The 19,265-nt window shown below is 33.4% G+C and overlaps 1 protein-coding gene across 2 annotated transcripts in view; it reads right to left on the reverse strand.

Moving 5' to 3' along the window:
• The window catches only part of AP3B1 (adaptor related protein complex 3 subunit beta 1), a 225,457-nt gene that overhangs the window by 121,889 nt on the left and 84,303 nt on the right, over positions 1-19,265 (reverse strand). For both annotated transcript variants that reach the window (XM_069491985.1, XM_069491986.1), the window contains exons 12-14: positions 17,977-18,039; positions 15,259-15,391; positions 9,554-9,663 (exon numbers count right to left, since the gene is read on the reverse strand). In XM_069491985.1, the coding sequence (XP_069348086.1) occupies positions 9,554-9,663; positions 15,259-15,391; positions 17,977-18,039 (306 nt within the window). The remainder of the gene's footprint in view (positions 1-9,553; positions 9,664-15,258; positions 15,392-17,976; positions 18,040-19,265) is intronic.

Raw genomic sequence — 19,265 nt, forward strand, 5'->3', positions numbered from 1 at the left:
TAAGGTTTTAAGAGATTGTTTATATTCATGAATATACTGATTAAAATAAAAATATTTGAATACTCTAAAATTCATAGTGCATATATTTAAAGTATAACTGCGAAAAAATTAAAAATCAACAAATTGTAATGCTCACAATGAATATCTCAAGGTGGTGGTGGTAGTAAGGATAAGATTTGCAGTTTTCTAGGATTAAGCTAATAAAATTCCCAAAAAAAACATTTTAAAAATTTAAAAAACTTCACAAGAAATAACATCAATATAAATACATTGATACCCAACTCTTGGTGATGGCATTTTATTAACAACCTTAGGAAACTGACAAAACCAGTATTTTTGTGCACTTGACTAGAATCAGAATCCTAAGATTTGCAGATTCTAGTCCCCCCTTTCTCTCTCCCAATTAAGCCAATAGCGCTCTCATTTACACCACTGATACTATGAACCCATGACTACTACTTTCAAAGATTTGAGGCAAGTAAAAAAATTGCAAGTAAGAAAATTAGTGACTTTGTTATTCATGGTCTTTTCAACCACAAAATACAACAGGAAGACTGAACTAAAACCAAGTTAATAATACCCATCCTCCCCCCACAGACATGTACACACAAATACAGTCATACCTATACTATTTTCATTATGAACCTCTGCCTTTCAATATTCTCAAAGACAAACTGGATTGTAAATGACTTTGCCTGATTCTTTATTCTAAATGCCCCGATCAAGTGATTAAGTGCACTTTTCAAACCTTCTACTAGAAGGCAGTTTCGACTGCCATTTTAACCCATTAACTTGCCTGCAAAAACAAATAATGACTCCTAGCCCACCACAGCAGTTATAGAAATACATCTAGAACGATTTTACAGATCATTCTGTAAACAGTTCAATTTAAAAGCTATTGTGTTTCAACACCAGCCCACTGCACAATGCAATAGTCTAAAGTAAATCTTACAAAAACATCAATTTTATTCATTTAAATTTGTCAAAGGCAAAATCGGTAGACAGCTAAGCAAACTGCATACCCATAGCAAATCAGATTCAATATTCTGTATCTGGACTCAATATGCACTGAAACTTAAGCCTGAATTACACTGGGGTGGCAGGACAAGGGTGGATAACTTGTGAAACGGCAGGTGTACAGTGAGGCATCTGGGCCAGGACTATGTAAAGTGCTATTTCAATATTACTCAGTAGTCTTTACAGAACAGCACCCTTCAAATTGTTCTTTTACAATATGAAATCCCCACTTGTCCCATTAAACATTATATGAAATCTTATTAGAGCAATCCTCAGGTAGTATGCATCTTATTCTGGATGGACTTTACTCCAAAACCGGTATTTACCACAAACGAAAGATACTCCAAAGGATAAAATATTCACAATCGGAATATGTAAACTGACTATCCTATAGACATAAATCTATTCAATTTGACTGAATTCAAAAAGTAAAATAAATTTAAATTTTAGTTTTCCTATTTTCAACTATATCACTTACTAAATCACCAGTAAAATCAAAGCTTTCAATACAATAAAATCTATGTTCTCTTACCATGTGGTTGGCACTGTTTTTGAGAATTTTACGTATTTTCTTAGTCAATCATCACCAAAGCCCTATGAAGTAAGCTCCACCACTATCTGCACTTGAAATATGAGGAAACTATTAATAGAATAACAAAGTGGTTAAGAATCTTGCCCACATCTCACAGGTTGTCAGTGGTGGAAACAGAATCAGAACTCAAGTCTGAGTCCAGAATTCACATTGGATCAGTTGGGCAGAGACAAAGAGTAAGGTAAGCTAGGAAGAATACCAGCCAGCAAGCCAATAAGACTGGTTCTGGTCCCAGATTGACTGTGCATATCATGGAGGCAAATAACTTCAACTGAATGGGCCTCTTTTACTTAATCAAATTAAGGATTATTCTTTTGTCGCCCATTCTTCTGCCACACAGTACAATGGCTGCCTTAATGCCTCCTGCTGTTTCCCTAGTAGCCAGACTTTTCAGGGCAGGTCTAGGACATTCTCTTGCCTATTCCTGCATCCATGCATGGTAGGGCATTTCCCTACTTCCTTTTACCTCATTTTATGAACAGGTAAAGTGGCCAAAGGGGGAAGAGGTCTCACTATCACTTCTGTTCTCCCTTCTTCCAGAGGGTAGATGGGCCCAGGGTTCTGCCCTGCTAAAGTGGTTTACGTACCAGTGGAAAATGTGTTCAATACTATCCTCTTGTCCTTTGACATTAATCAGATTGGCTTTTCCTAAAATTGCAGTGGTTTGAGATACCACCCCTGGGTATGAGGATGACATAGGTAGAGATTCAAGAGAATAGAGGTCTCGTCTAAGGCTCCTATTTTAAGGCTCACATTTTAGAATTATTTGCCTGCATTTAGGAGTTATCGGGTGCTTGGTCAGATAAATAAAGTCCTGCTTTTGTTTCCACGTGGCTTATGTTATGTGAATAGCTAGCTCTCTTGACTGTTTAGAACAGAGAGAGATTCTGGGAACTCAATCACACCTCTTTCCTAACTTTGAAGCTTACATCTGCTACATCCCTCACCACCTTCTTCTGGGGTAATTTGTGCCTTCAATCCCTGGCCATTTTTAGGGTTCTGCACAACAGATTGTCTCGCTTCTTGCTCCCTTGTCCCACTGCAAGCACTTCAGCTTCCTCAAATATGTTAGATTAGTAACAACTCCTTATCAGCTTTTTATCCTCCCAAGTTCAAATCTGTGATGAAGAATTACATGTAGCTTTCTGGTAATTATTTTAATCTCTCCTATTATCACATTCCAGTTTTGCCTACTTTTGCTTTCTCTCTTTGCCTTCCTGTAATTAGGAGAAGTTTTCTATTTTATTTTCTTTCCAAAGGACTAGATTTAACATGTATTTTATCAATTTCTACTTTTTTGTCTGGTATTCTATTTTACAAAATCAACTTTGATCCCTCTTCTTAGGATTTTATGATTGTTTCATTGTTCTTTTTCAAATTTTTTAGAACAAATAGCAAGTCCTTCTATTTTTGATCTCTATACTTTAAAAATGCTGGCTGGGTGCAGTGGTCCCAGCTGAGGTGAGAAGACTGCTTGAGCCCAGGAGTTTGAGGCTGCAGTGAGCTATGATCATGCCACTGCAATGCAACTTAGGCGACAGAGCTGTACCTGTCTCAAAAAAAAAAAAAGAAAAAGAAAAAGAAAAAAGGCCGGGCGTGGTGGCTCACGCCTGTAATCCTAGCACTCTGGGAGGCCGAGGCGGGTGGATCGCTCGAGGTCAGGAGTTCGAGACCAGCCTGAGCAAGAGCGAGACCCCGTCTCTACTAAAAATAGAAATTATATGGACAACTAAAATATATATACACAAAAAATTAGCCGGGCATGGTGGCGCATGCCTGTAGTCCCAGCTACTCGGGAGGCTGAGGCAGTAGGATCGCTTAAGCCCAGGAGTTTGAGGTTGCTGTGAGCTAGGCTGAAGCCACGGCACTCACTCTAGCCCGGGCAACAGAGTGAGACTCTGTCTCAAAAAAAAAAAAAAAAAAAAAAAAAAGAAAAAGAAAAAAGCTCACATTTATAACTTTAGCCACATTCTACATATTTTGGAATAAAACATGTTCTTTTTCTAGGTTTATGGAAAGTTAGGGTTTATTCTTTAAAATTTTTCTTTGATCTAAAAGAAAATTTTTTTACAACTAGCCTGGTACCCTTTTAAATTATTTAAATCTAAGTTTATGGCTTATGGTCAAAGAATGTAAAATCTTTAAGTTTTCCTTAAGCCCAAATACTTTCTTGATTTTTTGAAAATACTCGATGGAAACACCCCTAAAAATGGGTATATCTGTTCAAGAGATATAAGATTTTTGTTATATTTACTAAATCAGTTTTTATTCCATTGCTTATTTTCTCTATGTCCTTACTTATATCTATCTACTAGGAATATCTGAGAGCAGTATATTGAAGTCACCCACCATAAATGTATTTTATCAATTTCTCCTCACATTTCAAATAGACTTTTCCTTTACATGTTTGGTTGCCATATTTTTTGTATAAATAAGTTTGTGGTTATTAGTTTCTTTGTAAATTAGCCTTTTTCATTTTAAAATGTTCCCTTTTATCTTATTAAATGCTTTTAATTAACTCTACATCTCACTTCCTTATTCATATTTGGTTAATATTTCTTTCCCTATCTTATCTTCAACCTTTATCACTTAAGGTGTTTTAATTATTAATGGCCTGTAGCTAGCTTTTGTTTTTCATTTCAGTTTGAAAGTCTGTCTTTCAGTGAGAGAACTCAGTCCATTTATATTTAGGGTGGGACACATTTGATGTTATTTCTTCCACCTTACTTTCATTTAAAAAAATATTTTACATTTCTGTTTCCTTTCTTTTCTTTTATTTATCTATTATTTTCTGGTTTGGTAAAGTTGCTATTTGTTCCTTTTTTCCTCTTTGTGAATTTGGAATTTCCACCATACTTTTATATTCTGTTAATTGTTATCTTCTGACAAAAACAGAAACCAAAAAAATAAAATAAAAATAAGCTTTGCTATATAGATCTGTAAAAAAGTATTTATTTGGCTAATAGGCCAGTAACTATTGTGGAAAAAGTTTATTTTTTTTTTATTATTTTTTTTTTATTTTTTATTTTATCTTGTTATGGGTGTGGAGAAAGTTTATGCAATCAAAAATATCCACTAGCCCCACACATAGATACAGTCAAATGGAACAAATTTTTTTTTCCAGGGAAGTCTGAGGTTTGCCTGATATAGGTCTCATATACACTGTCACAGATTTTATATATAAGCAGCTACATTCCTCCCCTGAAGCCCTAACATTTCTTGTAATTGTCCCTTCCTTTCTAAACAGGACCCCGACAAGTTTACTAGTGTAAATTTTAACTAAATTTTGCACAAGAAGTTTGGGAATACAGAATTTCATATTCCTATTTCCACCTTACAATCAGACACATACTTGTCTACCATTACTTGTAAACAAGATATCAAATATTTTCCCCATAAAACCCCACTGTTTTCACCCTAAGATAATCTATTTTCACCTTACTACTTTTTTTAACACAAGATGAAAATATTATAATAATTTCACTACCTCCACTCTCTTCCTCCCATGAGACCTTGAAAATCCTTCTGTTCTGACCTCCATCTCATCCTATCCTTAGCTTTTCCTATTATTTAACACTTTTTGTTCTACATTATTAGAATTTTCTTCATATTATGCTCTCTTCTTTTTCAAGAGTTCTCATTCAGCACTTTTGTTAGACATTCCTAGTCTATCATTATACACTTAATTATGTGTATAAATATATACATATATTCATGTATCTCTATTCTTTGTCTTCCCCCATCTAGAGTTCTCTGTGTTTGTTCATTAGTTATTGGTTAGAAAAGCGGTTCTTACTGGGGGCTGTATCACTTCCATAGGCGGTATCTAAATATGTGTAGGAATATTTGTGGTTGTTACAATCACTAAAGATATTACTGAAATTTGATGCTTGGAGAATAGGGATGCTGGATGCCCATCTCAGTGGACTTGAGGAAAAAAGTTTACCCTCATTTCCCATCAACAGATTATTGACAAATAATGTCAAACATCTGTTCTACATTGGGACAGACACAGACCATGTCAATCTAATTCCCAATTTGTCAATGACTTGGGGGAAGCAAAAGGAAATAACAATAATAAAATCCTGGCCAGGTAAGTGAGTAATCATGTGAACTGAATACAGAAAAGAGATGACTCCATAAATTTACACAATTATTTGTCTATTAAAAATAAAATAAAAAATATTTAAAAAATAGATTATAAATAGAAATGAGATACAATGTACGGGTTAAGAAAGCAGACTTATGTGACCTTGAACAAGGTACTTAGCCACTTTGTGTCTCAGTTTTCTCATATGTAAAATGGGAATACTAATAGAACCTACCTTGCAGGGTTGTTATTATAATTAATGACCAATATTTTTAAGATGCTTAGAATAGTGCCTGGCAAATGATATGCACTATAAGAGTTACATTAAATAAGGAAAATATAAAAGGGGCAACAAGAAAGCTTATAAAATTTAAACCTTATCATAGTTTGTCTTCTTCAAAAACATTAAATATAACCTTGATAACAGGTTACACTAAGCTCTGTTCTAAGTGCTTCACATGCTTTGACTCATTTATTTCTCACCACAGAGCTGTAAGGTTTTTGGTACTACTGTCCCCATTTTAAGGATGCAAAAACTGGAGGGTGGAGAAGTTAATTAACTTGCTTAAGTTCACAAAGCTAGTAAAAGGTAGAGCCTAAATTTGAATCCAAGTCATCTGGCTTTCAAATCACTTTATTAACTCCTCCATCTCTCATAACATAATCTTTATGAAAAGTCCTGGTTTTGATTATCAGAATCAACAATAACAGTAGATATGGGCTGGCCATGGTGGCTCACACCTGTAATCCTAGATCTTTAGGAGACCAAGGCAGGAGAATCACTTGAGGCCAGGAGTTTGAAACCAACCTAAGCAACATGGCAAGACCCCATGTCACTACAATAAGAAATAAAAGAAAATTAGCCAGGCATGGTGGTGCATTCCTATAGCCCCAGTTACTTGGGAGGCTGAAGTAGGAGGATAATTTGAGCCCAGGAGTTTGAGGTTGCAGTGAGCTATGATGACGTCACTGTACTCCAGCCTGGGTGACAGAGTGAGACTCTGTCTCTTAAAAAAAGAGTAGATATGAAGACAAAGTAACTGTCTGGTGAGATGTGGTGGAAGCTCAGATGCTGAGTGACTTCTGTGAGTCTTGTCATTCCTAGCTGTAAGAGAAATGTATAACTGCCCAGCAAGCTTTAATAACACCCTAAAGGAAAGAATATTTTGCCACCAGGGATTTTTAAAATTGGTCTTGACTGGTGGGCCCTAAACCTTGTGATCTATTACCCTTGACTACACAAATATCATCCCTCTGAAGACACTCAGAGTATAGATTACCCCTTCTTCAAAGAAAAATATACGTTCCCCCCATAAACAACTATATTTGTTATAGAACATTAGTTAGCGAAACTTTAACCAACCCTCAAGGGACAGGCATAGCAAAAGACAAACAAAGTGGAGTAGAAATGGTTGAAGAAAAACCAGCGGAATGTGGAATCACAGAAATCATGAGGAGAGAACATTTCAAAGGGAAGAAGTGGTTAGTGAAATCAAATGTTAACAAAAGATCAAGGGAGATAAGACAGAAAAGCATCCACCAGATTTATTAAGGAGATAGCAACCTTGGAAAAGACCTAATTAATGAAGGGCTGGGGAGTCAAAATCAGATCAGGATGGGTTGAGGACTGAATCTGAAGTAAGGGAACAAAATTTTTTTCGGATAATTCTTTCAAAAACTTTAGTTTCAAAGGGAAGAAGAGCATGAAGACACAGTAACAAACACACACGGCGCGCTCCTATGTGCCAGTCAATGTTCTAAGAGCATTACATATACTAATGTAACATTTATACCAATAATGTAATGTAGGTCCTTTTACTATCATCATTTTACAGATGGGAAAGTGAAATACAGAGATTTTAATGTAAAGACACAGAGTGGTAAGTGGTGGAGTCTGGACTAATATTTATTGTATGAGCTTATTTTTTTTACATAATTTCAGATTTACAGAAAAGTTGCAAGAAGAGTAAAAATAATTTCTGGATACCCTTCACCCAGATTCCCCAAATGTTAACATTTTGCTACATTTGTGTTAGCTATCTCTCTAGGTATACACACACATTTTGTTTTCTTAATCGATAAAATTGTAGATATGCCCTAATTCCCCAAAATACTTCAATGTGATCTTCCTAACAAAAGGAATGCCCTTACCCAATCACAGTAAAACAATTTCAAAATCAGGAAACTAAATACTGAACCAATACTATTATCTAATCTATACATTAAGATTTTGCTACTTGTTCCTATAATATCCTCTATAGAAAAAGAAAAGACAAAATCAGGTGAGGCATAGTATTGTCACGTTCTTTTTGTCTCTTTTAATCTGAAAAAGTACCTGAGTTTTCCTTTGCATTTCATGACACTGACATTTATAAAAACAGTACAGTTATTTTGTAGAATACCCTCCATTTGGGTTTATCTCATGTTTCCTAATGATTAGATTCAAGTCATTTGCTTTGGACAGGAATGTAATAGCCCTGATACTAAGTTCTTTTCAGTGTATCATATCAGAAGGCACATGATCCCATTAATGGCAATGTTAATGGCAATGTTAACTAGGTTAATTTGGTTAAGATCGTTTTTGCCAGGTTTCTCCATTATAAGTCACTATTTTAACCTTCAAAATTAAAAAGTACCTTAAAAGGATATACTTTGAGACTGTGTAAATACTCTGTTACTCAAATTTTCACCCACTAGTTTTTAGTGTTTGTTAATAATTCTTGCCTGAATCAATTATCATTGTGCTAGTTGCCAAACAGTGATGTTCTAATTCCATCATTCCTTCTACATTTACTAGTTGTTTCTGAATTGTAAGGAAGAGCTTCCTTTTCTTCCCTATTGAATCATTTATTTATTCATTCTGATGCAGACTTAGAGATTCTTACTTTATGCCATGGGTTATAATCCTTTTACTGTCATCAATTTTTTTGCTGAAATTGGCTAGCTGGCAGCCCCTTCAAGATGGCTCTTGGGTCCTTTTGTCATGTCGCTTTCACTCTGTGAGCACTTTCCTGCTTTTGTTTGCCCCAACAAGATGTTCCAAGCTCATCTTGTTCTTTCTTTACCCTAGCTCTGAAATCAGCCATTTCTCTAAGGAATCCTGGTTCCTTTAAGTGGAGAATAGTATTTAAAAATGAAGAGCTACGCATAAAAAGGAATGAAGTACTATATTCTACAATATGCATGAACCTTGAAAACATGCTAAGTGAAAGAAGCCAGAAAGAAAAGGCCACATATTATTGTCCAGAATAGGCATATCTACAGAGGTAAAAAGTAGATTAGTGGTGGCCAGGGCATAGGGCAAAGGGAGGCTGTGCAGTTTCACTATGGGATTTTTTTTTAGGGTGATAAAAATGTTCTGCAATTACATAGTGGTGATGATTGCAAAAGCTTATGAGTATACCAAAACCCAACAAATTATTCACCTCAAAAGGGTGAATTTTATGGTATAAAATTATATCTCAATTAAAAAGAGAAAGAGATCTAGGTACGAGGTATACTGAGTGGTACTGGGTTATTATTGTTTCCAGGTCCTCTCAAAGGACAGCACTAGGAAATAGATGCTTGTATTTTCATTTACACATTCACATGTGACACGTAAATGTGTATATATACTCACATAACACCTGAATATCTATATTAAAAACCCATGAAGCTCACACTGCTATCTCCAATTCCAATCTAACATGGCAAGTCTCATTCTATCCTTGCCCCTTTTCAGATTTGTAATTATCCTCCTACAACAGCACAAAATCTTAGACCACAATTTGAATCCAGTTCAGTTCTCCTAAGCACTACCACGTACTGAATAAAATTCAGTAGAATTCAGCAAACATCTCTTAATTGATACTCACAGTGATAGTGTCCAAGAGTTTGGCCATATGTTTAATAATTTCACCATGTTGTGCAGGTTGCATCTGAAGTAATTTCTTTATAACAACCACACTTTCAGCAACAACTATTTCTGAAAAAGACAAGAGATTATTCATACTAAGTATGTGTAATTCGATTTAAATGCAATATGCTTGGTAAAATGTAAATTAGCAAAACATTCTGTATGTCTTAAAATGCTTGAAGCTCAGACGTGGGGAGGATGGGGGGGCATGGGCAATATATATAACCTGAACTTTTGTACCCCCATAATAAGCTGAAATAAAAATAATAAAAAACAAAACAAAACAAACAAACAAAAAAACCATGACTGTGCTCCCAAATTTTGGGGTGAACACCTGTCTTAAGTAGAAGAGAACCTCTGTTGTTATCTCCTAGCTTCTGTTATCCATGTCTAATCTCTGCTTCTTTAGATCAGGAAAGCAACAGAGGTTAGATTATACTGCTCACCATAGTGTTCTATGTCTTTAGCTTTTAACCAGAGTTCTCAAATATTGCTCTTTGATGTCTACCAATTATATAGTGGCAATCAAATATCTATAATCTAAACAACATTTCCCCTATTGTATAGAAAACAGCAAGCTAAAAAAATTTCCTTAAGTGATATGTCCACAAAAGTGAGCAGTAAAGATTAGTAGCAGCAGGAAAGATGTTACTGTAGAAACAACATTGAAGAGTGGGACTTGTGGGCTGGATTGTCTCTATTTTCCCCATGAGTTCACTTTGTCTTTCTCTCCCCAGCTCTGTGCCCTCAGAGGTCCATCTGTAGACTACATCAACCAGACTCCCTTGCCCCTGGCTTCTGGCAGCAATAGGAAGCACCAGCAGGAGATCCGGGGAGAGAGGAGAAAGTATTTACTATCCTGTATCCCTCCCCTGCCAGCCTCCCAACTAACACATGCAATCCTCTACCGAAGGTATCAGTTCCTGTGAGTGGCTCTCTCCTGCAGGGTCTGGTAACTGTGCCTCCTCCTCATGCCCTTTCCCTTCAACCCTAGGTATGGTAAGGGCTTCCCACTGTTGCTAGCCTGTTAGCCCCATGGTGCTAAATCATACCTTGTTGGTTTCCCTTAATCCTGCCCACACTGTATAAACAGTTCCTTCATTAAATTTTCTTCAGTCCCCCTTTTAAGTATTGTTTGTTGCTAGGGCCTTACCTAATACAGTAACTGCTACTGGAAGTGGCTAGTAAGCAAATCCTCAGATCGGAATTATGTGATTGAGTTATCATACTAAAGTGGCTAATCACTGGTCCAGTTACTTTTGGGTGGCACCAGTAGAGAAATGTAATATAACTAGTCTGAGAACCTTACCTTATGGAATAAATCTTATGTAAACTATTATAAATGCTACCAATGCCAACAATATAAATCAACATTGCCTTTACTTATTATTTTGACATTTTTTATTAATAGGTCTTCATAGATCTTACAGATTCCCTGGGGTATACTAAAAACGTTTATTTTAATATTATACTGGAAATACCATGATTTGTGTCCTGTTACTTTATCTTGTTCTCCTTAAGAATATAAATAAATTTTATCATTCTAACCATTATTAAATGTATGTATTTCAAACTGTGTAACTTTCTCCATGGGAATGAAAAATTAAGTAACAGTTTATTAACATTAATGCTTTCGTTTACAAAATGATGTCATATTTCATTTTCTTCTCATAATAACAAAAGGTAGATAACCTATTACTATCATTTTAAAGATGAAGAGAGATGCACTGGAATTATGACTTTGTCCAGAATTCAAAGGCAGAACCAGAATGTACCATTCTACCTACAGTAATGTTCTATATTATTATGAGAAGGTATTACTTCTAAAAAGACCACTTATTTGTGCTATGAGAAAAACAAAGGTAAATCAGAATGACACCCTGACCTCATTAAGCTTACACTCTAGTACGAAAAATAAAATGGTTATGTAATTACTAGTGAAGCCATATACGCTAAGTATAGTTTTAAAGATTTCATAGTATAAAAATCAATATTTTAAAAATATATTATCGCAAAACTGGCCTAAGGAAAAAAATGTTGCATTATTTTAATTATCCGTAATACAGAGGCAGGATTGCTTATAGCTGAAATATGTATTTGGAATATTATATATCCTTTGGAACTATATTAGTTTCATACTGTTGCTGTCACAGATTACTACAAACAGAGTAGCTTAAAACAACACAAATTTATCATCTTACAGTTCTGAAGTCAGAAGTCTAACCGTTCTTATGGGGCTGAAATCAAGCTGTCAACAAGGCTGCATTCCCTCTGGAGGTTCTAGGGGAGGAAAATCTGTTCCTTGCCTTTTCCAATTTCTCGAGGCTGCCCCACCCTCCTTGGTTCAAGTTTCCCTCCTAACAATCACATCACTCTGACCTCTGCTTCTGACATCTTCTGACTTTCCTGTCTCCCTCTTTCTCTTATAAAGGCACTTTTGATAACATTGGGCCCATCCGAATAATCTCCTCGTCTCTAAAACCTTAACTTAGTCACATCTGCAAAGGCCCTTTTGCCATGTAAGTTAACATATTCACAGGCTTGGGGCATCAGGACCCAGGAACCTTTGAGGGGCCATTATTCTACCTACCACAGGTTCCTTCTCATTCCCTTCAAGGAATTCCACACTACTTTTCCTTTATGCTACCTTCTGGTGGCCAAAGCCCTCAGCACTGTGGTGTTAACCCACCAGAAGCGCAAAATGATCCCATGTGCTGGACCTGTCCTAGCTTCCTCCTTGTCCTCAACTAAACTTAATGGACCTAACTCTAAGAAATATAGTCTATTATTATACACATTTTACAAATGAGGAATCAGGTAGATTAGGTAATTTACTCAAGATACCATCAACATTCAAACATAGATAATCTAGTTCTACATGTAAGCAAACAGCTGGCAACAGAGTAAGTGGTCAGTATATAGTACACTTATTTTATATTACTATCTCTTTCCATTAGACTATGAGCTCCATAAAGGCAAGAATCTTTCATAAGCTAAATGAGTACTATATTAATGTATTCAACATTTATTAAATATCTCAACTAATTCAAGTCCTCAGTAAATGCTTATTGAATTATTAAAAAACTAAACAAAAAAAGGTCTTCCACCCCTAATCCTTTTAGTTTATAATAGACGGCAATAAGGTTATTCAGACAAGCAAATTTTGCTAATATGTTACCTGAAATAAATTACCTTAGGCAATTAAATTCTTCTAAGTCAAGTGAAATGCAGATTTCTCCTACTAAACGTCCTTAAGAAACGTGTTTATGAAATTAACCTTAGAGAGTGACAATGGACTATTTTAAGGCAAGCTTCCAGTCTGCTTAGAAAAGTCCTCAATAACACACACACACACAAAACTACAACACTAAGAGAAATAGAGTAAACATACATAAAAAACACTGGAGTCTAAATGCTGTTCCTAAAGTTTAAAGATACATTATCTAAAGAGATAATGGGGTATCAATTTCACTATAAAATCAAAGAATCACAGATTCTTAAAAGTCACAAAAAATCTTGCAGATTTTAAGGAAACGAAGGCTACCTTCATAGTATTTATTTGTAAAAATAGAACTTTTAATAAGAAGTGGAATGGGCTCTACTGTTAAAGTTAATAATACTATAAAATGTTCTTTTATGTTACTGATTTTAATATAGTCTCCTTATTTGTTTTACCTCTTAATTTTATTGAGCCAGATTTCCACACTACAAAAAAAATGTAGCATATATGATAAAGAGATAATTAATTGGGTATTATAGGTTAATGATGATTATACAACCAGAACCTGGACAACGCAATTTATGTTTGTTAGTATTCAAACTGCAGGGAAAAAAATCCATGGCTATAAAGAGTTTTGATTTACCAAAAACAAAAGCCTAAACATTAAAATATCAGATTTTAAATCAGTAAATCTTCCTACTCTTTGTGAGTGATTATATATAATATTAATCTTCCAGTATCTAATTATAAAACAATCTATTCTTCCCTTAAAAGTGCTATGGGGGGGAGATTTATCTTTTAAATCAAAGTGAATAAAAATATTCAAAGTTAATGTGCTATAAATCTGTAGCTTTAAAATCTACAGCTGGAAATTTTCGTATCAGAAAAAAGTCAAAAAATAAAATTGAGAAAACTTAAATATGTTGTGTATTTGAAAGAACTAATCAGTGTTCTAACTAATTTCAGGTGGGTTTTTGTTTTGTTTTATTTTGTTTTTGTATGCTACTAAATTATAAAGAACAATTATTCTGGTAAACTTTGGTTCATAATCTTTAATGTTCTGAAATTATTTTCCCAAGGAGTGTATTTTATTTGGTCAAATAGAAAGTCATTATTAAAGATACAGGAAAATAAAAAACGTGGTTTTACAGTAACATTTTCAAGTGTGACACAAAAACAGAGACAAAAATATTAGTCTTTGTTAAAAATAGGAATAGATAAAATGGATAACATTTATCATCCTATCTCCCCTCTGTCTGTTACTTTGTAGAGACAAATAAATTTTTTAAACTATGTTCTTGATAATTTTTGTTGTTATTTATTTGAAATTTTAATACTACATGTAGACAAATGTTCTATCTGTCATAATATCTTAAGTTTACAAGTTTAAAATTTTATGTTCACAACAAAAATCAATGCTATTTAGGAATAAATTTTCTTTCAATTTTTTCATCAGAAGTAATTTCAACAATGTTACTGTTTTCTAAAGAGATCTACATGTGGGAAAAGATAATTAGGGATAACAGGATTATTGTCATGAAAAGTTATTTTTCAAATAAAATATTAAAAATAATCAATTTTGTTGTGTTTCACTTCATGGCCGCTATGCCATATGTGCCCGTATCTAGACATTACATAAGCATATATTTAAAATTCCACTAATAATTTCAATGATTTTACACAGAAAATTATGCTTTTTCAAAAAAAATTTCATTTTAATCAAATATACAATTATAACAAGTCTAAGTAAATTATTTTAAAGGTAAAAGTTGAATTATTTTTCTTTCTCTAAATGGCCCCATTAATTCTAAAGCCATATCTATAGAAATAGCTGACACTTTACCACAAAACAATATGAAATCTAGATTACATATTTCACTGGATATTATCTATAGAGTTTTACCAAACACTTAGATATCGTTTGGCTTAAAATATGAAGCTGTACCAAATTGATGGTTTTTGAATCTAGTTAATCTTTAATATAAAATTATTAGATGAATTTCTGGGGGGAAAAAACATTGAAGGTACACAGTTAATATATTTTTTGATCTAGCCACTTCTCCATGTTATAAAGTCATTTGCCTGCTTTTAGCACCCTCTGCAGGTGAACCAATATTATGCATGACTTATTAAAAAGTAGTAAAAGAACCTTTGTGGAAAGGGTACAGTGAAGGTGGTTAAACTGTCAAGAAGTAAAACAAACAGATCAAACTTTCTTAGTTGTGTTGAGGCAAAAGAATGCTAGTTAATTACCTAATTTACTTAAAAAAAAAAACAGAATGTTTGCGCTTATGTTCATGGATAAAATGCCACTTTATTGTGACTACATTAATGACATATAGGAAAAATTAAAATGCAAAGTTAAAAAGGTTACAACTTACAGATAATACCAAAAATATTCAAATTACAAATCACTTGAAAATAAAATGAAACTGTGAACTTACCATCCCTGTTGGACAGCAAACAGACCAGGCCATTGAGGCACGTATCAGTGACTTCTGAGATATTGGTTGCACATCTGCCTATAGTCTGAATAGTAGCTGCTGCAAATTGTTTATCCTGGCTTTTCACATAGGTCTAGAAAACATTAGTTCAATTAGTTTACACATTGGTACTATGAAGTGAACCAAAAACCCTATTATATCAAGCTTTGTCAACATATAAGACTTCAGGAATACATAATCTTCTCGTAAGCACAATAGGAGGCCTGACTGATGACTTAGGTTAATTCAGTTTTGTTTTTTTACTTAAAGAATGTGCCTATAGAAGCAGCACATTTTCAAGCCAGGCTCATTCACCTGTGGCCACAGTGGCTTGAGACTCCAACAGATAGGGAGCAGTCACCCAAAGACAGCAATTAGTTTAAGTGCAAGGTTGAAAGAGATGATGAGAACTCTCTCTTTGGAGGTTTCAGTTCATTTAACCAGCAGCACCTGTGAATCTATGGAAAAAAAGGGTCACTTTTTCAGAGATACTAACTCCAAAAATTGGGAGAAAAGGAATAAGACCAGTATGGTATTCACAAACATTTTACTTTCAAAATGGTATCACAATGGTTGCAAAACCATAACAACAGCCACAGTGAGCAGCATTTCAATAAAGACTACAAATACTCAGTTTAAAACAGAATATCATACTTTTGAAATAGGTTTTTTTTTTAAAGCATACTTTTAAAAACACTTTAAACAGCACATTTATACAAATTTAAAAATAAAAAATCACTGATTAACAATTGGATGTTAAAATATATTTGCAAAATTTGGTTAGAACTTCCCCAATTTAAAAAGTAAGCTTTCATTGTTAACAGAAACAAATGTACTTTTAATATGCACATTTATATTTTATATCACATTATATATACATAGGATTTAAAATCCAATTTTCAACTAAATTTTTTAAAAAATACTCCCAACCTCAAATGAGAAATACACAATTTAAAATTAACACTATGGTTATCTAAAATACAAAAAAATATATACATTTAAATGCTGTATAAATGACAAGTGGGGGAGAGAATCTACGAATAGCTAAAAAAAAAAAAGGAGGACAAATTTAGTAAGAATGGGAACAACAAGGTGATTAAATATGAGGAAATAAACAAATTAAACTTTCCTAGTTCCATGAAGGTAAAACCAACTGTATTTAAAACTATTCCCAAATAGATAACTCAATTTCCTCAATTAAAAAAAAAATACTTATGAATCTTCAGAAAAATTCCCTATTTTACTCAAGAAGTTATTAAAAGCAAACTGTGTTTAACTATGAACATAACACATAAATAGAAATAAAGTACAAATTTAGACAATGATAAAAATGAATACGTGAAGAAAGAATATGTTTAAAAGTTTGACTAAAAAATGGACCTTATTAAATAAATATCCTAATCTTAAATGAAACAACTAGATCACAAATATTCTGAAACAGGTATAGTGTGTAACCTCTCTATACAACCAAACACTTCCTTAAGATTACCTAAGATTCTCTTCCTACAATCTCAGGAGAATTGACATAAGCAGAAAATGGAAGGTGAGAAGATACCCAAAGAGATTACAGAGGACAACAGAAAAAGGGATATGAGTAAACACGAAGACCAAAACTCAAAGATTAATAAATAAATAAAATATAAGAATGAAGTAAAAATCAAATTCAGCTGTGATCTATAGCTAATAAGATTACTGGATAAGAACTGAAGATACTACATTTCCTGGCATATAAATATGAGTGGGTTTCCAAGACATCTTAATTTTATAAGGAATTTTTCTAGAAAAACATATAGCATGAAAAAGTAATCCAGTTATGAAAATATAAATCGTGGACATGCCATAGTATTCTACTATTCCTTAAAAAACTTTAAAACCACATAGCTAAAAAGAAATATAGGGTCTATATAGCTAAAAAGAAATTTAATATGGGCTTATAGAAGAATTACGGCAACAAAATAAATCTATAAAAGGTAGGCGTTGATAAACTCTGTACTAGTGCACAGTATGTGGAATATTTTTGTTAAGAAAAATGCTGATGGGATGTAAAACTCATACTACTGACATAAAGTTTTCTATTGCTGTGCTCCACCATTAATGCTTCAAAGATGACTCTTCTATCATAAAAGGCATCATGTCCATCAAGTAATTTTTGAATAGTATTTTTTTGGGAAATAAGCTAAAAACATCTCAGCTATCAGCACGTATGGTTTAAAAATACAAAAAATAAAATAAAAACAACAATTAAAAAAATCATGGTGGGCACTTACAAACCAAATATTTTTGAGTTGTACAGGAGGCTAACGTTGTACAGTGTCTAAAATAGTGATAGGTCAATCAAACAGGGACAACCAGAAGAAATGAAGCCATTTTCGTGAGTGCAGAGTACAGAAAGATGACATCCTTTCCAGAAATGAAATTTCAAACAAAGACAAAGTTATAAACCAAAGTCTTTCAACCTCTATGAAAACATGAAAGGAAATATTATTCCATTTCCTTAAGTTATAAATTTGTAGTTAATCCTTATTCTCAAAAATTTATTAATTTCTTAGTTGTCATTCTTGCCTCAAAGCACTGTTTTATTTATATAATTACATATTTCTAGATTGGGAAAGATACAAATTTAACTTAAGAATTGAACATGTTTTAGACGTTATTTTATAATTAGCATTATATACATACCTGAAATTCTCGAAGAAGAGTTGATATGTTAGCTTCATTTGCCAGGTTTGTCAAAATTTCAAGCTATGGTAGAAAAAAAGAAAAAGTAAAGATTTTAAAACATAAACCAAAGATAAACTTAATAAAGCCTAGGGATTTAATTGAAAGGTAATTTCTATTTTTAAAAAAATCACACTGTCACCAATGTGGTGAGGCATTATACTCTTCGAGGTGAACTTAGTCTGTCTTCCTATGCCTATGCAGAGACTAGACAATTACTAGTTCTTTAAAAAAAAAATTAGAAAAAGGAGACTTCTACACCTTATTCATTGTTTGTTCCAGCTTTACAATTTATATCTAATTAACTTAAACAATTTAAGCTAGTTTAACTTTTGCCTTTTGTTAGTAAAGTTAGAAAACAATTTGCCCTCTCCATCTTATACCTGCTTTCCAGATACCAGTTGTCTTGATTTGTTCTCCTACATTCTACCATTCCAAATACTTAGACATTTTAATTCCCTCTTTTGGATTTATAGATATAAGAAATATGTAATTACAAGACCATCTCCAATGGGCTTGCAAAAAAATTTTTTTTACTCATAAAAAATAATTAATCTGAAGAAAAGCAAGAAAAAGAAAAAAGAAAGAGAACAGATGAGACAAACAGAAAATAAGACGTGGACACATACTCATATCAATAATTACATTAAAAGTAAATGAATTAAACATTCCAATTAAAAGGCACAGACTGTAGAAGGAGTCCTTTATATATTCCGGGTATAAGCCATATTTATTCAGATACATGTATTGGGAATGTTTTCTCCCAGATTACAGCTTAACTTTTCATTTTATTTTGGTGACTATATTTTAACTTTTGAACAGCTTTTTAAAAACAACCTCAATCATACGAAAAGTTACATGTATAGTATAAAGAACTGTTTTTTCTTCTCTGAATGATTTAAGACTACAGTTGCAAATCTGATGCCATATCATCCCCAAACACTTCAGTATACATTTCCTATAAAAAATGACATGTTCTACAGATCACAGTACAAGCAAGAAAATCAGGAAATTAACAATGACGCATTAGTTCTGTGCAATTGTCACTATGCATTTAAGTTTCACTAATTGTCTCAATAATGTATAATAACAGGATCCAGTTCAGTATCACATATTACATTTAGTTTTCCCCTTCAGTCTGAAATAGTTTCTCAGTCTCTGTTTTAAATTTCATGACTCCATGACTTTTGATGATTAGAAACCAAATTTTTTATAAAATATCCTTCAATTTGGGTGTGTCTTAGATTTTC

The sequence above is a fragment of the Eulemur rufifrons genome, chromosome 17 (genome assembly GCF_041146395.1).
Source record: "Eulemur rufifrons isolate Redbay chromosome 17, OSU_ERuf_1, whole genome shotgun sequence".
Classification (NCBI taxonomy): domain Eukaryota; kingdom Metazoa; phylum Chordata; class Mammalia; order Primates; family Lemuridae; genus Eulemur; species Eulemur rufifrons.